General features: G+C 42.9%; 1 protein-coding gene across 1 annotated transcript in view; it reads right to left on the reverse strand.

The window, feature by feature from the left end:
- The window catches only part of SEC24C (SEC24 homolog C, COPII coat complex component), a 192754-nt gene that overhangs the window by 18196 nt on the left and 153339 nt on the right, over nt 1–21219 (reverse strand). The window contains exons 17-18 of the mRNA XM_030203398.1: nt 14720–14816; nt 13880–14025 (exon numbers count right to left, since the gene is read on the reverse strand). Coding sequence (XP_030059258.1) covers nt 13880–14025; nt 14720–14816 — 243 coding nt within the window. The remainder of the gene's footprint in view (nt 1–13879; nt 14026–14719; nt 14817–21219) is intronic.

Below are 21219 nucleotides of genomic sequence, written 5' to 3' on the forward strand. Positions count from 1 at the left end.
TATGTAAATTGAACTCAACCACACTCATTTTATCTGGAAAACCAGAGTGGCATGCCTCCAAGACTGAGATAGGAAACACTAAACAGATACATTAAAGTCAAGTAAAAGGTGAGAAGATAAAGAGGTTGGAGGGATGTATGTATCTGGATGGGCAAGCCTATCAAGGTGGGGATTTAGCTGAGCTACAGTTTTTGCATTAAAGCTTTTAAATAGTTCCCTGGCAAGTGAAATCAATGAAATCAGAACTGGTGGCCCATAAATGGATTCGTGCCACCGAATGGTCATTGATGAGCTCCAAAAAGGAATCACTTTTATTTATTTTATTTGTTACATTTGTATCCCACATTTTCCCATCTATTTGCAGGCTCAATGTGGCTTACATAGTACCGTAAAGGTGTTTGCCAATTCCAGTATGAACAATACAGTAATGTTGTGGTAGAATAAGGTTCGTGTGTACAGACACATTAGGGAATCGTAGAGGGGAAGAGTTATTATATGTCCATTACGAGCTTTGGTTTTGTTGTGTTGCATGGTACAGGCATTTAAGTTGGGTCGGTAAGGTATGCCTTTTCGAACAGGTTAGTTTTTAATGATTTCCGGAAGTTTAGGTGATCATAAGTTGTTTTCACGGCTTTTGGTAATGCGTTCCATAGTTGTATGCTTATGTAGGAAAAGCTGGATGCATAGGTTGATTTGTATTTGAGTCCTTTGCAGCTTGGGTAGTGGAGATTTAGGTATGTTCGTGTTGATCCTGTTGCGTTTCTGGTTGGTCCTTATGCTTAAAGAACAGTCTAAACAACCATTGTTTGTCCGGTAGTAAAGCCACTGCAGCTACCAAAGTTGCTGCAGTGGCCTGCTCCATATCCGATGTTTCCAAAAGAGCAGTGACGTGCAAAGTAGTCTGTTGCTGTATTTGATCCCGTTCTTTTTGAGGCACATAATACACTTGGGTAAAAGGTGGTAAGTTTGCCTCTGGTATCTCTCGGACTTCTTTAAGATATCGTTTTAACATATCCAATGGGCTTACCATTTTTACTCTCAGAAAATTTATAAATCTGAGGTTATATCTTCTTATATGATTTTCATATAATTCCGCTTTACTTCTGAGGTTTGAAATATCTTTTAACATAATTGTCTGAATATTTTCTATATTGGTAACGTTTTCCTCCATAATATCAAACCGCTCAGAAAAAGATTTAATATGTTTCACTTTTCTCCACTCTTCTTTCAATCACATTAACTTTTGAGAGAGAACGTTGGTTTGTTGTAATAAATATTGTACCATTTGAGCCACTAAGTCCCACAAAGTTACCTCTGCCGGTTTTACCATACTCCCAGGAGGTATATTCATTGAAAGTTCTGGAATCCTCTCACTTTCTGTGTCTCGTTGACCTGCTTCATATAGCGTCGGACTGCTTTTCTCTGGGGTTACCGTCTGTCCCCCTAACTCCCTCTCAGAATGTTTGAGCTTCACTGGAGACCTGGCCCGTTTCGCTCCTTGGCGTCGGGCTTCTCATTCCCTCGGAGTGAGAGCTAGTCCGTTTTGGCTGCGGGGGCAGAGTTCTCAAATCGGGGCTCAGAGTAACATCAAGTCGTGGAGAGGCCGATACTTCCTCCATTACTTCGGCGTCTCCTAAGGAACTGCTTCCGATTTCCTTATCTTGCCCTGGAGTCCTCACAAATCGGTTCTTTGTTTTTTTTTACAGGGTTTTCAGTCATTTATCTTAGTTGGCATGACAGCAGTTTGTCTGAATTTGCTGTTATGTATATGTACCTTGAATGATTCTGTTTTCCCATCATGGAATATAGTGTTCTTTACCTAATATTTTATATTATTAAGCCACCTTGACTTGCAAATAGGGCTGTATGGCAAATTTTAATAAATAAATATAATTTGTTTTTGTTTTTCATGTAAAAGTGTGGTATAAATGATAAATTTTTTAGTTTCATAAGTTAATTTTGTGTGTCTGTGTGTCAGGGACGGTAGGGGAAGGATTAAGAGAGCACAAGACTTAAGGTTTGCTTTAGGTGACAGAAAGTAACTTTATTGGGCTGTCTGTGTGACAGCCGATGTAACAAAAGTCAGAGGTATCCAGTTTACTGGGTAAGAATTAATACCCATTTAATTACACAGGATAAAAATGCATAAATAAAACAGCAATACTAATAGACTGGATCATGTCAGAAAACCTCGACCTACTCTTCCTCACTGAAACTTGGATCCATGACCAAAAGGACCCTATAATCCTAGACCTGTGCCCTCCAGGATACAAAATCATACACTGGACCAGAAAAGAAAAGAGAGGCGGAGGCATAGCACTAATCTATCGGTCCCACTTTACCACCGAAACCACTGCCGAGTCCATAACACCTCAACTTGAAATTGCCTCAATCAGAATCCACAACAAAACCCTACACGATCATGTGAATTGTGTCTTGTTTTACAGACCTCCAGGTAATTGGAACGAAAGCCAGACCAACTTCATGGACTTCATTTCAAACACTTGTGTAACCAACTCCAATATTACTAGTATTAGGAGAGATTAACCTCCACCTAGAAGACCCAAACTCTACCAATGCACGAGAATGCAAGGAATTCCTCCACTCACGGGATCTTAAATGGCCACACATGCAAGCAACCCATGTCAAAGGGCACACACTCAACCTCATCTCACACAATTTGAAAATGTATGCAGAATTTGCAAACTTTGTGTAAAGAATTTTGAAAATTTTTACGCAGAATTAAATTTTTTTTGTTTTGAGAATGTTTTCCTTTTCCTCCTATTTTCTATCTAAAATCCCCCAAATATAATGTGGGATTCAGTGTTGATAAATATATTATATATAATGTTTTGTTAAGTTAGTAACTCAACACTTTCCAATCAAGTGTAAATCCTTGAAATAAGATGTAAATTTATAAAAAAACAAAAACAAACAAAGAACTTGAAAAGAATGGATTTGGATTTAATTACTTGCCTTTCTAAAACCAAGCTCGAGTTAAAATTAAGTTACCATTGGGTACATCCCTGACTTAGAGGGATTACAATCTAAGAGATTGCTGTACAACCCACAAATAGCTTCACGGAAACAGGCCAGTTACACTTTACTCCTGCCTGAATTCTGTGGGGAGGAAATCCTTAATTACACCTCATAAAATTTTTTTTTTTTTTTTACAAGCGAGACATATCATCTGCAAATGTTACTGTACACTATCACAGCAATATTGTTAAGGATGCAGGCACTACACCTTGACTCATTTACATTCACAGTGGTAGTAGTGACTGGAAAAGGAGCTTTTAAACTTTTTTTTTTTTAATTTGTAAAAGTCTTTATTGAAATTTGTTGATACAGTACAAAACTAATCAGCACTTTACAATACAACAATAGATTAACTGTCCACAGATAGATCAAACTTGTTAAACACTTGCCAAGAAGTGCGAAACTGAATTTCAATCTGTATCTTAGTAATACTAACTCCCAAATGACTTCAATGTTTATCAGGTTTTAACCCAAACACCCCTAACCCCCTTTATCAATGAAACCCCCCCTCCACCCCCCTAACCTCCCTCCTCCTCCCTCCCTAATCAGCCTCATTCACTCCCCCATGTCACTCTAGCCATATACACTCATCTCGAGTTCATACTCAAGAATGGTTTCCATATCCGTTCCCATCTAGGCAAAGTTCTCTTTTTAATTGCTGTCAATCTCTCCATTTCACATAGATAACGCACCTTCGTGATCCAGCTCACCAATGAGGGGACCAGGGGTGACTTCCAGCTCTGCGCCAAGTTCACTCACGCAGCCTGCAAAATTGCCCTCACCAATAGCCATTCTTCCCACTTAAGCCCTTCTGGTCGTTGCCCAAGTATAAATACCAACGGATGCCACTGCACAGACTTGCCCACCCACACTTGGATACGGAATTGCACACCCTTCCAGTAAGCCTTTGCTTTTGGACATGTCCACCAAATGTGGCCCATAGTACCGACGGCCCCGCACTTCCTCCAGCAATTCCTCGTAACCTGCACAAACATATGATGTAACCGTGCCGGTGTGAGATACCACCTATAGAATACCTTAATCGCATTTTCCTTCATAGCCACCGATCACGCGGATCTCAAGATCCCCTTCTCCAATTGCAACCACTTCTCATCTGGCAATATGAAATTTAATTCCTGTTCCCACTTCCTACGATGTAATAATGAAGGGTCTTGACGCGCCACCAATGAAGGAGCTTTTAAACTTTAATGTTCTCTCAAGTATTAAACATCAGGCTGTGTGAACAAGTATGCAAGAGCAATCCTGAATTATACACCTTCCTTCAACATGCATACAGAAAAGAGATCTGCATTCGAATCATCCTTCTTACACTTGAAAACTAAAAATAAGGAAGCCACTGAGCTCCAGAGAACTTGCGTTTGCACTATGCTATTTCAGCGCTAAAGAAACCTTTGTGCAAATATTTGTATGTGAATTCATTCTCATGATGAATATAAATGAGTTATCTCTATTTAAAAGGGGAAAAGAACAAAAGGAAATGTAAAAAATCTATTGTTTTCATCATTAAAATGAGAGAGATAGAATAAAATCAGACATGCTCAATGCTGTGTTTAAAGAAATATTGTATAAGGTCTTCAGGTTTAAGTGATGTCACAGAGTAAGATAAACAGAGATGCTTAAAACTGATCTAAACCAATAATATGCCTCACTCATCATAAAGTACATTATGATAATTATGACCTTGGAATATAAAAATGGGCTTTTATTTTTGAGGATCAATATTCTTTGGCGTCTGACATATGCTCCCTGTTGCTGGCAGCTAAGGCAATACAGCCATTTTCAGCTGATTGGCTGAAAAATCTGATTTTCCACAAAACCAAACTGAAGAGGGTTGAAAATCAATGTTTTTAGACCATCTCAAAAGCTACATAAATCATTATGCTGTGACAGCTACCAGCTTGGCAGTTTGTACTGTCAGCCACAGGGAGTCTCAGGCTTCCAAGGTTACTAAATAAAGTACAGCAAAAAGTCCAAAATGAGGTATTTTTTTGTTCCTACTGTAACATTGTGCTTTCAAATCTCATGAGAAAGTGTGCTGGTATCTGTGGCATAGCCAGACCTGACATTTTGTGTGGACCCAGAGCTAATATGGATGGGCACTATATATACAGGTATGAGTAGCACTTAATGGATTTCTAAGTAGTCTGCCCAACATCAATATAAACCATATATATATATATATATATATATATATATATATATATATATATATATATTAAACCACAATATAAACCACATATATACTTAATAGAAACACAGGTATCTTTAAGTACAGTTACATTAGTTACATTATCCCATATCTTAAACCTAACCAGACATAAGTCTGCAATAATGGCAAACATCTCAACACACGACAGGATCCTGCAATATAATTACAGCAATGGCGTATATCCTTCAAACTTTGCTTTATAACAAATGCCTGATTAAGTAAACTTTGAAGTCTTTTTCCTTTCCTCTGGCTCTACTCTTTATCTCACTTCTGATGCTGACAAAATAAAATGATCACAGTTTGGCACATATCCTTATAATGCACTTATTAAGCTGTATTAATCAAACATTTAAAATTTGGTAAATATACCTTTGAAGACTTCTTCCTTTTCTATCTACTGTGGAATTTGTAGAATACAGAACATAGCTAAAATGCTTCCTCTTATAGCTTTCCATAGGAAAAATGTATTCAAATTCTGGTAGCACCTCAATAATAGCAACACAAAATCCCTTCACCTCCAGGTACTTTGTGAAGTAACAATAAATCCTGCAAAGAAGCTTCTTAGAGCCTATGCTACAAACCTTAACACCAATTCTGAATATAAATACCAATAACAGTACCTTTAAAAAGGCAGCAGTGAATATACACAACAGCAATAAGCATCCTACTGGAAAGGCTAGACAAGTCAGACTCCTAGATCCCCCACACAATCTACAAGCCAGCAAAATCTCTCACCTGCAGAACACAGACCAACTTTCATCAATTACAGAATTAGGGACCAAAAATCAGAAGTTGTCCTGTAGCCCAGCATCAGCCCTTCCCTACCCCCTGTCTATTCCTGTAGCCTGGCATCGGCCCTTCCCTATCGCCCCCATCCAGCCCTTCCTTTCCCTACCCCCCCCATCCCATAACCTGGCATCAGCCCTTCCCTTCTCTATCCCCCCATCGACTCCCATAGCCCAGCATCAGCCCTTCCCTTCCCCACCATCTATCCCATAGCTAGGAATCTATTCCCCCAGCTCCCCACCGCTCCCTGTAGCCTAGTGTCAGCCCCGTCTTACCCCCTTACCCTCCTAGTATGACATCCCTGCCCCCACCCCAAAAGCACACCAGCATTAAATACAAAACTTTTGTTTTGTTAAATGTCCTAGGCACTGCAGAGCTCACCCCCCACCCAGAAACCTGCCCACATTAAATATAAAGATTTTTAATATTATTATTATTTTAACCTGGGCACTGCAGAGACCGTCCCCACCCAAAAACTCACCAACATAAAAAATACCTTTTTTTTGTTTTAATTTGGGCATTCAGCCCACCCCCACCCAAAAACACAACATTAAAATTTATCGTTGGGCGGTCAGGTGACGCGATGCTCGAGGGAAGATGCTGAAGTCTGTTCCTCCGAGCCCCTGGCCATTACCCGAGCGTGTAAAAGCTGCAAACCTCATCTAAACCTTAAAATAATATAACCCCGAAGAGTGGGAACATACTCCAGGTGCCCAGCATTATAAATCGGGAGGATGGTGGCGAGAGCAGCTAATCGGGAGAAGGTCCAAGGGAAAGCTGCTGAAGACAAGATGGCGGCGCCCTCGAGTCCCGCGGGGCCTTCCGTTTTGTCTGCATGGGTCACAGAGATCACCACAGAAATGACCGCGGTACTAGAAGAATTGTTGGAACGGCGACTGTCTCCGATCGATAAGCTGGGAAGTATGCAGAATCAGCTGGCGGAGCTCTTGAAGGAGTGCGGGGCCTTTCAGGCGCGCACTGCTGAGGTGGAAGACCGAGTTACAGTAGTGGAGGAACTGCAGGGCTCCCTACAAAAGAAGCTAGCAGCACTGGAAAAGAAGGTGGAGGACCTTGAGAACCGATCTCGTAGAAATAACCTGAGATTGGTAGGACTCCCAAAATCATTACCCAATGCTAACTTAGCGAATTTCCTGGAGCGCTGGCTGGCTATGGTGAAAATGCCGGCAGACAGTGGCCCACTGAGAGTGGAAAGAGCGCACAGACTGGATCAGAAGAAAGCGGGTCAAGCAAAGCCGAGAGTGGCTATACTGAGAATCCTGAACTGTGTTCATAAGCAAGCGATAGTGCAAGCTACGAGAGGGGGAAAAATACTGCACTATGAAAAACAGAAGTTTTTGTGTTTCCAGGATTACTCGGCGGGAGTGGCAGCCAAACGTAAAGCTTTTTCCACCATTTGTTCTAAATTATTTGAGCTTAAAATAAAGTTTGCTCTCATCTACCCAGCGACTCTCAGGATTACCCATAATGGAGTGGTCAGTGCTTATACAGAGGTGGAGGAGGCTCGGGAATACCTGCGGCGGATGGAGACATCGAAGACATCCACTGGGGACACTTGAAGCTACAGGCATGAGGTTTGCCAGAATATAAAGGCTGACTCTTCCAGATATGCAGCACAAGAGATGGGAACGACATTGAGGAGGGTTCCTGTTGTTTTTTTTTTTTTTTTAACTCATACATAGCCCTATTTTTATGACTGCTTCTCCCCTCATGGGAAGATTACACGTGTTGGATTACAAAACAGATGGACAGCCTAGAGGGCTTAGTGATGTGGTAATGATACTATAGGGGGCTGTACTGTTGGAAAGGGTGGGATGGGAACAGGAGGGGATGGAGGTGAGGGTGGCTGCTGGGCTGAAACATGAGCTGGAGTATGGGAGGTGAACGGGGGGAGGGGAGGAGAGGAGGGGGGTACAGGGCCAGCTCGCCGCAAAGGGTAGCAGTTGGACTAGGGGAGGCTAGGGGAGCGTTAGATGTGACTGCTCCAATGGTTGGAGCTGCAAGCAGGAGAAGGGGGTACGGGGTAGTATAAGGGATGGGTTCAGGAGGGAGGGGAAGGGAGGTCAGAGGCTGTCGAGTGGTTGGTATGTGGAAGCGAGGTATGTGCGGGAGTGTGGAAGACGGGGTGGAGGATGGAGGCTGGGACATCCTCCCCCAACTTACATATTGGTCAGGATGAGAAGCAGGATATGGTGAAAATGGTGACTTGGAATGAGGGGGGAATCAATTCGCCTATTAAAAGATCTAAAATCTTGCAACATTTACATAGAAATAAGATTGACATAGCACTCTTACAGGAAACCCACTTAAGCATATTGGAGCATACGAAGCTGAGAACCTGGTAGGTGGGGGAGTGTCTAGCAGAACCAGCTCAGGGGAAAAAAGGTGGAGTAGCTATATTATTTAAAAAGGGGGTGGTGGAAACAGCTCAGATAATAGCAATAGATCCAGAGGGGAGGTACATACTGGTTCAGGCAGTTATCATTGTACAATATATATTTGCAATCTGTATGCACCTAATCAATATGACAAGAAGTTCTATCGTACCTTGACCTATCTATTAACGGCAAAAGAGTATGCACCCCTAGTACTGGGTGGAGATTTTAATGCAGCTTGGGATCCAGTAATGGATAGATCTACACTGACCCAAAAAGCTACTTACTATGCAAATACAGGCCTGCTGAATTTGAGTAATCTGTTGGGTCTAGTAGTTGTCTGGCGGGAATTACATCCCACAGAGAAAGATTATACTCACTTGTCTAGGGCACACGCAACACAGGCGCGTATAGACTATCTGCTGATATCTAAAGGAGAATTTGGTACAGTGAGCAATTCAGAAATAGGCCCCTATGTTATATCCAACCATGCCCGGGTCTGGAAGGACTGGACCATAGGACCTATAAGGGACAGTAGCAGAAGATGGCGGTTTCCCTATATAAAGATCCCAATTTTAAAGAGCGATTGCTTAAACAGTGGGAAAATTATAAGCTAAACAATTCGAAACATGTCCAGGACCCGCTGCTCTATTGGGAAGCAGCTAAAGCGGTACTACGGGGGGAAATTATAAGTTATTCTCATATTTGGGAGGAAAGCACGCAACAAAGAGATATTTCGTTGGGTACACTGTTACAAAATTCCCGACAAAAATATGGGCAGTCACACGCGGAGGTAGATCGCCAACAGCTGATAGAAATACAAACAGCATTGAATGCGTTGCTGCATCAGAGAGCAGTCAAATCGCAAATATATTATCGATACCAACTGTATGAATGCGGTAATAAGACAGGGCAGCTCTTGGCAAGGTTGATAAGCTCGTGGAAAAGGAAAGCAGCATATTACAGCCATACGGAATAGCGTAGGCCAACTGGAAAATGTGGACCAGGCTATTGGGGAGGTTTTCCATAAATTCTACTGGAACCTTTATAGCCAACCAGAGGATGTAGGGCTCGGGGGAGATATATATTTAAGCAACATGGAACTGCCCATAACTACCCAGAAGGAGGGGGACCAGTTGAATGCTTTAATATCAGAGGATGAAGTGGTGCTGACGATTAGTCAGAGCCCTTTAATGAAAGCACCGGGAGTGGACGGCTTTAGGGCAGAATTCTATAAACTAATGGGGGTAGCGATAGCTCCGGCACTTACTAACTTTCTTGATGCAAGAATAACAGAAGAAAGGTTGCCTGCTACAATGGCCATGGCTCAGATAGTGGTACTACCCAAGCCGGGGAGAGATCCTACTAAGCCGGAACCGTATAGGCCAATTTCGCTCCTGAACTACGAGGCTAAGCTGTTGGCCAAAATAATGGCAAACAGCATGGCTCGGGTGCTGCCTTATTTGATAGACGAGGCACAAGTGGGATTTGTAAAAGGGCGTACGGTGCCAAAAAATATGCGTACTATTTTGTCAACATTGGAGTATAGGAGATGCAAAGAGTTTCAATCAGTGATGATAAAGGCCTTCGACCGGGTACACTGGAAGTTTTTGTTCGCTTGTTTGAAAGCTTATGGATTTGCGGGGAGATTTGTATCAGCGGTCAAGGCTTTGTATGATAACCCTCAGGCGACGGTATTGGTGAATGGGCGGGAGTCCGAACCCTTTCAAGTTAAGCGAGGTACTAGACAGGGATGTCCTCTATCTCCACTTCTTTTTGTATTGACACTGGACCCCTTGATTAGAGACATAATGGAGAATTCGGATATCCAGGGAGTTCAGATGGGGTCTCACTGTTTTAAGGTAGCGGCCTTTGCTGATGACCTGCTGGTACATGTAAGAACACAAAGAGCTCATTACAGGCATTGCTGGAATCATTTAACGAGTATGGGGACTTTGCAGGCTTCCGACTTAATTTAGATAAATCGGAGGCCCTGCCATCGTCGGAGCAGGTAAAGGCCTTATGGGGTGCGGAGTTCCCGTTGAGATGGGCACCTGGTAATTTTAAATACTTGGGAATATATTTGACTATGAAGACTGAGGATCTATACAGATTGAATATAAAGATATTAATGGAAGCAATGGGGAAGCAATGTCATAGTTGGAGAGATCTCACAATATCACTGCTAGGAAGAGTTGGGTTAATACAAATGGTAATATTTCCTAGATGGCTATATGCTCTGCAGAGTTTACCGTGGAGACTTACATAAACAGATCTGAAGAAAGTATACAGATTATTCAGTAAATTTTGCTGGACTGGGAAAAAAACAAAACTTAGAGGGCACAGGATGAGGGGGTTGTGGCGGCAAGGGGGAGGGGGATCCCAGATTTAAGACAATACAACTGGGCTTGCTTATTGAGACACCTGGGTGACTGGTTTGGGCATACACAGGTATATACCCCAATAGAGTTGGAAAAGGCATTATATGCGCCCCATAACCTTGTTTCGTTATTACACCTAGGGAGGGCACAAACGCCGATAATAGTTAAAGACGGGATAATGTTGCGCCCCATGCAGGAAGCCTGGAGGGTGTTAGTTCACAAATTAGGGGGTAATGCAAAGGTATCGGATCTGTTGACACTGAGGGGGAACATAGCTTTTCCGCCGGGTACGGAAAACCCCACCTTCCGTGCATGGGAACAGAAATGTATAGTCAGATTGGAACATTTAATGTCGAAAGAGGGGCAAGTGATAAGTTTCACGCAGCTCCAGGACAGAGTGGCGGAAACGTGGGGTAATCGTTTTGCATATGCACAAATTAGCCATTACATAAGGGCCCTGGACCAGAGGAGCCTACGGCTCTCCTTGGACGCTAGGGTCCGAGGTTTCTTTAAAGGTATCTCTGATAGAGGATTGTCAGTCTCCAACATACATAAGGCTATGCTGCAGGGAGAACCAGAACGAGATTTCTCTTATTTAAAAATTAAATGGGCAGAGGATTTGGGAGTGGGGTTGGAGTCCTGGGATGTGGTTGCCACCATTTGAGACATTCCCGCGTTGACCAAGGATGCTAGATTACGGGAATGTGGGCTCTGAGTGGTGCTTAGAGCATACATGGCGGGAGCCGAATTGGCACATGTTGAGATAAGAGGAGTAAGTAACTGCTCCAAATGTGCGCAGTCTATCCACACTCTTGCGCATGCTTTGTGGGGTTGTCCGAAAGTGCAGATTTTTTGGGAGGAAATAAAATCATTCCTGGGTAGGTTATTAGAAAGAGACATAGAAGGCTCGGTGGGGTAGTTGCTTTTAGATGACCCCTAAGCCTATAAAACTTGGAATAAAAAGGCTGCGTTATTGTGACGTAAGTTGGCCCTAGTGGGAAAAAAAACCATCATGCAATATTGGACAGTGGCGGAGGCACCAGAGTATTGGCATTAGAAAAACCAAATCCATATATTGGCGGGATGGGAAGCGAGGGATGCCAGAGGGTTGCCGAGGAGGCGCAAAGCCTATCTGGAGACGTGGAATCCTTACCTCCAGATTTTAAGCCCCTGGAGGTGCAGTCTTAGCCTTAATGGCCTGCAGTAGGGAGTTAAAATGAGCTTCCTGCACTAGGCTGGTGGTGTGTTAGGACTCGACAGCTTCTGACAGGGGGGGGGGGGGGGTAGCAGGAGGGGAGAGGGGGGGAGTAGGGGGGGAGAGATGCTGGAGGAGGGGGGGAGGGGGGAGGATATAGGCAGGACCAAGGGGGAAGAAGGGAATAATGGGATTATAGTGGTAGATTGGATAAGCAATGTATTTGATCAACCATGATTCAAAGGAAGGTTGTGCTTATATGGAAGATAGGGGTTCATGAGAAGAGGTCTATTGGAAGGACAAAGATGGGCATCATGCAAAGAGACACCCTTGCTTCTTTGTTAAAGCGTGCTGAGAAAAGTTTCAATATTGGACAAAGTGCACTCCGGAAGGTTAAAACGACTAACTCAGGAGATTTCTGACTGGGGAGTCTAGTTTGTAATAGATATTGGGGTATATGTTAACACATGAGGGAGCAGTTCATGTGAGCAGCAATTGTATGTTAAGCATAATGGGAAAAAGGGGCTTTCAAGGGAGGTACTCCATAATAAATATAGAGATAGAAGTTGAGGGGGGGAGGGGAGGCGGGAGGGATGGGGGGGGATATATGTAGATGGTGGAAGGATCACAATGTTGGAGTGTATATGTTAATTAGTTCACTGGATAAAGGATTAATGGATGTAAAATGTCTCACTGAACATATTGTATGTTGACGGATCACCAATAATAAAAATGTTGAAACATAAAATTTATTGTTGGTGGGTTTTTTGGGTGAAAGTGGGCTCCACTGCCTGGTGGGGTGGGGGGGGGGGGAAAGGTATATTTAATGATTATATATACCCTTTTTTCTTCTAGGCAGTGAACAGTCCACACCTACCAAGAAGCCCACCACCAGCATTATAATGCACATTTAAAAAATATATTTTACCTAGGCAGTTGGGCCTGAGAGTTTTCAAAATTTGTGTGCACATGGTGGCAGGTATCTCAGAGAGCACTGTGCTGTGCTCTGTGTGCTGAATGGGTCCTGTGCCTGTTTGGGGCCACAGAGAAATGCTGAGGCCTTGAGGGTTCAACTAAAGGCTGAGCGAGCTCAGCGAAGGCCCAATAAGGTCTTCTCCAGCCCCTCCAGCTCTGCACCACCACTGCTGCCGCTGAAGCTGTTGAGTGCTCTGCTGCTCTCGTGCCAATGTCGACCGTCAGGACACCTGCCTTGCCTTACCTCCCGTGCCCCAAGGAAATTTCTGCCGCCAGTGATGCAGTACACAGGATGCCGGGGGAGGGGGGGTAATGCAAGGCAGGCATCCTGACTGACGGTCAGCGCTGGGGTGACAGCAGCAGCACTCAACAGCCTAAGCAGCAGCAGTGGCGGTGCGGCGCTAGAGGGGCTGACTTTCTGACCTGCACTAAAACAAAGTTAGGCTGGTTACCGCAGGTAGAACTGGAGAGGAGAGCTCCTGTTTTTTGCTGCCGACTGCCTAATGCATGTGGCTGTGAGCAGAGCCAAGGAGGTTGGAGCTGTGGCAATTTCCTGAAAGGTAGTGCACTCACACTGCAGCCTAAGACCGTGTTGATTGGAGGATCAGGAGAAACTAGGTGGGCCTGGGCCCACCCATAGCTATGCCCCTGGCTGGTATGGTAGGAGGATTAAGTACTCAATTACAATAAGAAGAAATAGAAGTCCATCTAAATTTCATATGGAGCACCTTAATAAATTAACGGTTTAAGTGGGCAGTTCCAAGATTGCAGCTATTCTGTGATAAAAAGGGGCACAGGCATCACCGAGACCAAGTAAAAGTACAGATCCACAAAGACTTTGCTAGCTTTACTTCCAACTCTGTGCACTGGGTGGCCTTACCTGTAGGAGGGCTCCACTGTCTTCACTCAGCTTATCATCATGCTTGAACTCCACAGTGATTGTCTTCTCGGTATCCAGACCTGCGAGCTCCACATCTGTGGTATTACTCATGTAGAATGCACCAAAAAAATCAGTTGCTCGAATCCCTGGAAAGGAAACTTACTCAGTTGTATTTGGGGCTACAGTCAAACATTTTGATATGGTATATGTACAGAGGAGTCAGGGACACATTACAGCTTAGAGTACAGCCCACCATCACGAATACATTAGCTGGCATCTTTGTCGCTAGTCTCGGGAATGGACCAGGGAAAGAATGAGGAAGACAACTTAATCCTTTTTAAGAGATGAACACTCAAAAATATGTTCCACTGCACATTAAATGCTTTTTCTGTGGATGTTATCAGTATTACCATGAACCTTTTATGGAAATCCCAATACAGTTTTGTTAAAACTTTGTTTTGTGAACACCCAAGTATGAACCACATCTCAATGTAAACACTTCTATTTGAATTTTGATATTGCTCTTCATGAAGGATCGAATGTTCAAATTTGTCTATTAAATTCCTTAACTAAAAAAACATACTTATTTATGGGGATCTGTAAAACTGACAATACATATATGAAATTAAAGAAAATATAGGAACTTTAAGAGAAGGCAAATCTGCCAATCAATTTAACTAATGAAGTACTTAACGTAATGGATTAGAAATCAGGACTTGGGTAACTGATGCAGATTAAATTTATACTTCAGTTCTGTACCACCATTGGTTCCCACTGAAAATATTAAGGTATTTTCATTGAAAGCTTGAAAGATTTTGGCACTGAGGCAGAAACATATACCTGTGCTTGTACGAACCCTCATCACTGCATCAAATCCAACCTCTTTCTGGACACTTCTACGCAGGTCATTCAAGAATCGCTCCTTGTCTGTCTCCACCTATGAACATATCAAAGAAAAAAAACACAAACACCATCACACAATGTATAAACAGTTATTCTGGTCAGGAATATTTGAAATATAATGAAACCTCAAACATATCAATGTAGGAACTGGGTGCCAGGCAGTGGATCTTATGAGAACACCCCTAGTCACATGCCACTTAAATCAGACACTCCCATTTTGTCCTTTATTTCTCTCCATTGAGCTACTGAAAATGTAAGGATTACTTGGAAAGGAATGAAGAGCAAAGCTGAGAACATAATTATGTCTGCAGATGGTCAATGGTGCAACCACACCTTGAGTATTGTTTGCAATTCTGGTCACATCATCCAAAAAACGATACATCAGAACTATAGAAGGTTCAGATAAGGGAGATACAAATGATAAAGGTGATAGAATAGCTCCCTTATGCATTTCATTCCCCCCATAAGCGGAATGAGGGAAGGTGGAAGTGAGGGTATAGTAAAGAATCTGTCAAAAATAAACTCAATGACATGATGTGAGTTCATTGCTTTATTTGAGAAAATTATCTTTTACAGTTTACATATTGCATAGTGTAAAGCGAAATAAGGCTCTTCAGCTCAGAGAAAGATGATGGAGAAGGTTATAAAATACTGAGTTGGTGGAATGGTTAAACAGGGAATGGCTATTTTCCCTTTCACAAACTAAAACAAGAAGATGTTCCATTAAAATGGTGACCAAAATAAAAGACACTTTAATCTGCTGGTCATCAGTTTTATGGAGCATCCTCTTGTTTTGGTTTTTGAAAGGAAAAATAGTCATTCCCTATTTAACCATTCCACCCATTATTTTATAACCTTCTCCATCATCATTCTCCGAGCTGAAGAGCCTTCTTTTGCTTTACACTATACAATATGTAAACCATAAAACAATTTTCTCAAATAAAGCAATGAACTCACATCATGTCAATGAGTTTGTTTTTGATAGATTCTTTACTATACCCTTCACATCCATCTTCTCCCCGTTCTGCTTATGGGGGAACAAGATGCATAAGTGAGGTGTTCTATCATCTTTATCATTTGTATCTCCCTTATCTGAACCTTCTTTAGTTCTGAAATATCCTTTTTGAAATAGTGTCACCAGATCTGCAAACAATGCTCAAGGTGTGGTTGCATCAGGGATATACAGAAATGATTAATCTCAGTTTTGTTCTTCATTCCTTTCCAAGTAATCCTTAAATTTTCAGCAGAACAATGGACTGAAAATTTCAATCCACTGTCCATAATGACTCCAAATCTTTTTCTTGAGGTGTGTTCTTAATTCAGAACCCAGCATTTTGTACTCATAGTTGGGATTATTTATTCTTCATAGGTCACTGTGCACTTGTTTAAATAAATTTAAATTTCATATAAATAGTGAAGATACTTACCTGTAGCAGGTATTCTTCGAGGGCAGCAGGCTTCACATTCTCACAAGTGGGTAGACGATCCCACATCAACCTAGTTGGTAGTATACCAAGAGACAAAAAAAAATTCAAGAGCTTTCTGGAGCGCGAGCAGTGTTCCACTGCTTATGCGTGAAGTGCCTTCCCGCCTGCACCGAGACCGCATCTCTCAGTTTAATAAAAAAGCAAACAAATAAAATAAAAAGTAAAAAGAAACAACTCCAAGGGGAGATGGACGGGATTGTGAGAATGTGAAGCCTGCTGTCCTCGGAGAATACCTGCTACAGGTAAGTATCTTCGCTTTTTCCGAGGACAAGCAGGCTTACATTCTCACAAGTGGGGAATCCCTAGCATCCAGGCTCAACGAAAAAAACAGTGGTCAACTGGGCCTCGCAATAGCGAGGACCTAACGTAGATTAACCTGAAACTATATACAGACTAGATGAGAGTGCATGCTGGAAAAGAATAAAACGGGCCTAGGAGGGTGGAGTTGGATTCTAGACCCCAAACAGATTCTGCAACACTGACTGACCAAACCGAATGTCGCGTTGGGTATCCAGCTCAAGGCAGTAGTGAGATGTGAATGTGTGGACTGAAGACCACGTCGCAGCCTTGCAAATCTCCTCAATGGAGGCTGACTAAGTGAGCCACTGACACAGCCATGGCCCTAACATTATGAGCCGTGACATGACCCCCTCCCCCCCAAAGTCTGTCCAGCTTGGGCATAAGAAAAGGAAATGCAATCTGCTAGCCAATTGCAAATGGTGCGTTTACCGATGGCGACTCACCTCCTGTTGGGATCAAAAGAAAAAAACAACTGGGCGGACTATCTGAAGAGCTTTGTCCGCTCCATGTAAAAGGCCAACGCTCTCTTGCAGGATCTTAGGGTACCAGGGTCCATTAAGCAGATCTCATGTGAAGATGTGCCATGGGTGTAACATACACTGTGGAAGACATGTGGCCCAACAACCTCAACATCTGCTGAGTTGTGACCTGCTGCGCTGCCCCGACCTTGGACGCAAGGTAGAGAAGATTGTCCGCACGTGACTCCGGGAGGTAGGCTAAGACAGTCCTTGTATCGAGCAGGGCTCTTTTGAATTCTAATTGTTAAGCAGGATGAAGATGGGTCAGGATAGTTTACAACAAACCCTAGTAGCTCCAGCACCCGAATAGTCATTCCCCATGATCTCCAGAGCAACTTCCTCCGAGGTGCTCTTCACCAGCCAATCCCAGAGCTCCCGGCACCGTGTGTTGACAGAGATCAGTGACTGTGCTTCTTGGCCTTCGCCTGATGCACCTCACTCAAGCTCCTCGGTGTCGACGAGGACGAAGTCAAATCCTCCCGTTGACTCGGGGTTGGGTCCGATAATGGATGGTCCCAGGGGGCCTGCACAGTAGGAGACCTCGAGGCAGGTGGAGACCCACTCGATGCCTCACTGCTCCCAGTGTCTTGCAGTAATTGCTACCTTGACTCCCGATGTTGATGCCTCCCTCGACGTCCACGCCGCCAACCTCGATGTCGAAGAACCGGACCAAGCTCCAAAAAGTTTCTTGCGTTGAGCTTCTTGGAAAATTTGGTTGGGCTATGGTCGGGCCTGAGACACTGAGTACACCAAGAATGTGTATCAGTACCCGAAATGGTCCGGTTGCACCGAGTACAACGCTTAAAGCCACTGGGAGTCTTCGATGACATGGAAGGAAAAATGTCTTTGGCAAAATCAAAGGTCTCAATTGTGCCTGAAAAAGAGGGAAGAGGGCATAGAAAATCAAGAGACCCATCCAAACAGGCCTGAAAGCGGCCCACAACAAAAAAAAACAAAGAAAACTTAACGTAGGACAAAAACACACTAAGAAGTAAAGGATCTTTTTTTTTAAATGTAAAAGAAGAAAAAAGGTGGAACAGTAAAAAAATACTGCAAAAGCACAAAGAAGCTCTTTTCCCGGGCGTATGAGGAGCAACAAGATGAGCCGCCACTTTTCACGCGGAAAAATAAAAAAACTGAGAGACACGGTCTCACTGCAGGCAGGAAAGCACTTCGCACATGCACAGTGGAGCGCTGCTCATGCTCCAGAAAGCTCTCAATTTTTTTTTCTCTTGGTATACTACTGACTTGGGCAATGTGGGATCATCTACCCACTTGTGAGAATGTAAGCCTGCTTGTCCTCGGAGAATATTCTTTCCGAATTGTACCCAAATGTTAGCAATTTTCTCTTGGACGTATAGAGCTAGCTGTTCTGCTGTTGGAGTGGAGACAGAGGAGGAGATGACAATTTCATCCACCTTAACTGGCTGTGACCTGGAAACCACCAATTCCCCTCCCTTTCATATTTACCCTTCCCAGTTTTTGTTTCAATATTGTATTTTCTCCCCCATACTCACGTTTTGTTGTCGATTACACTGCTTTCATTTTTTACTATTTTATTGTAAGCTGCTCAGATATTATTTGATGGGCAGGGTATAACCCTTAATAAAATTGAAACTCATTAACTATTGAAAAGAGGCGTTTGGTGTCAGCGACTTAATTTCCTGTCAGTTTTGAGTAATACAGTCTTTTGGCTTCGGCTACTCTGGACTTCTAAACCGAGACTGCCTGTCTCCAGTTTAATCTGTTGGGATCTGTTCTGATTCCAAATCCTCTCCAGTCGTCTACATGATTACTTTAGCGCAAGTAGTTCCGAAGTGAACCATCTGTTTTTTTCTATTTTTTTATTTGTTTTTTTTTCTTTCTGGGGTGCTATAGAAACCAGAGTGACCCTACAGATCTCATTCCAATCTTCTAAATTGATTTTATCATCAGAGGCTTTTGAGTAGTGTTTGTCTATCATATCCCAGAATTTAGCTCCATCAAGTTTTCCTCTAGTGTGATATTGTATTTTGGAATTATCAGAGGTATTTCCTTTATGTGGTCAAGGAATGCCTTTACGTTGTGTCCATACAACATTGAAATCTAATAAAAAATGGTCTAACCAGATCAGAGGAGACCACTTCCATGGCTCAATAATCTGGCTACATGCAGAGTTTTTCGTATATGCAATTAGATCTAGTTGATTGCCCTTTTCATGTGTTGCTTGACCTGGTTGGGTAGTAGAGATCCAGGGATTCCAACTTTCAGTGTGCTTGTCTGACATTGCTGTCTAGATGTCTCAACGCCACCTGAAATTAAATATGACCAAAACTGAGCTTCTCATTTTCCCCCCCAAACCCACCTCCCCGCTCCCCCCATTTTCTATTTCTGTTGATGGCTCTCTCATTCTCCCTATCTCCTCAGCTCGAAACCTTGGGGTTATCCTTGACTCTTCTCTCTCCTTCTCTGCTCATATCCAGCAGACCACCAAGACCTGTCATTTCTTTCTTTACAACATCCGTAAAATCTGCCCCTTTCTTTCTGAGCACTCTACCAAAACCCTCATCCACACCCTTGTCACCTCTCGTTTGGACTACTGCAATCTGCTTCTTGCTGGCCTCCCACTTAGTCACCTCTTCCCTCTCCAGTCGGTTCACAACTCTGCTCCCCGTCTCGTCTTCCGCCAGGTTCGCTTTACTCATACTACCCCTCTCCTCAAGTCGCTTCACTGGCTCCCTATCCGTTTTCGCATCCTGTTCAAACTTCTTCTACTAACCTATAAATGTACTCACTCTGCTGCTCCCCAGTATCTCTCCACACTCGTCCTTCCCTACACCCCTTCCCGTGCACTCCGTTCCCTGGATAAATCCTTCTTATCTGTTCCCTTCTGCTCTACTGCCAACTCCAGACTTCGCTCCTTCTGTCTTGCTGCGCCCTATGCCTGGAATAGACTTCCTGAGCCCCTACGTCTTGCCCCATCCTTGACCATCTTTAAATGTAGATTCCATCTTAAGTAGAGGAGTGTGGTAGCCGTGTTAGTCCACTCTTAAGGTTATCAATAGAAATCAAACAAAATAAAACATGGAAAAGAAAATAAGATGATACCTTTTTTATTGGACATAACTTAATACATTTCTTGATTAGCTTTCGAAGGTTGCCCTTCTTCCTCTTTCTTTGCTTATTTCCGATCTGAGGAAGAAGGGCAACCTTCGAAAGCTAATCAAGAAATGTATTAAGTTATGTCCAATAAAAAAGGTATCATCTTATTTTCTTTTCCATGCTTTATTTTGTTTGATTTCTATTGATAAATGTAGATTGAAAGCCCACCTCTTTAACATTGCTTTTGACTCGTAACCACTCGCCTCCACCTACCCTCCTCTCCCTCTTTCCTCTCGCCTCCACCTACCCTTCTCTCCTCTTTCCTCTACACACTGATTTGTTTGCTTTATTTTTTGTCTACTAGATTGTAAGCTCTTTGAGCAGGGACTGTCTTTCTTCTATGTTTGTGCAGCGCTGCGTACACTTTGTAGCGCTACAGAAATGCTAAATAGTAGTAGTAGTAGTAACTAACCAAATAAGTCTTTTGCCATATTGTCATTTGCCAGATTTAAATGCAGGTTTATTTCACCAAGCAGCAGGTACAGGCTGTGGTGTCCGTGTTTCTGGTTAAAAAGTCAAAGAAGCCCACACTGGCTTCATGACTTCAGGTCAAATGCTTGCTGAAAACACAAAGTCTTAACTTGCTGCTTAAATCTGGACACATAATACTCCTGACAATTAAAAAGGGGAACAGGACTCCAAAGAGAGGGCCAAAAACGCAAAAGTGGTTTTCCAAGAAATTTTTGATCTGGTCTTAGACGGCAGAGGAACCACCAATAAACAAACCTAAGAGGAATAGTGTGTGTGAGTGGGAATATAAGGAGTAAGACAGACAAGTAATAAGGTTGGTTGGAATGTAATGACCAAAAAGCAAGAATCAAAATTTTAAATTTTGCACAATAAGAAACAGGAAATCAATGATGAGAAACTTTAAAGGTGTTACATGATCAAAGTAGGAAGCTCCAACGAGCATCCTAATAGCTATTTTGGACAAGAAGATTAACATTAACCTAACATTAACAATATAGCTTGTATTCCGCTAATACCTCGC

The sequence above is a fragment of the Microcaecilia unicolor genome, chromosome 5 (assembly GCF_901765095.1).
Source record: "Microcaecilia unicolor chromosome 5, aMicUni1.1, whole genome shotgun sequence".
Classification (NCBI taxonomy): Eukaryota; Metazoa; Chordata; class Amphibia; order Gymnophiona; family Siphonopidae; genus Microcaecilia; species Microcaecilia unicolor.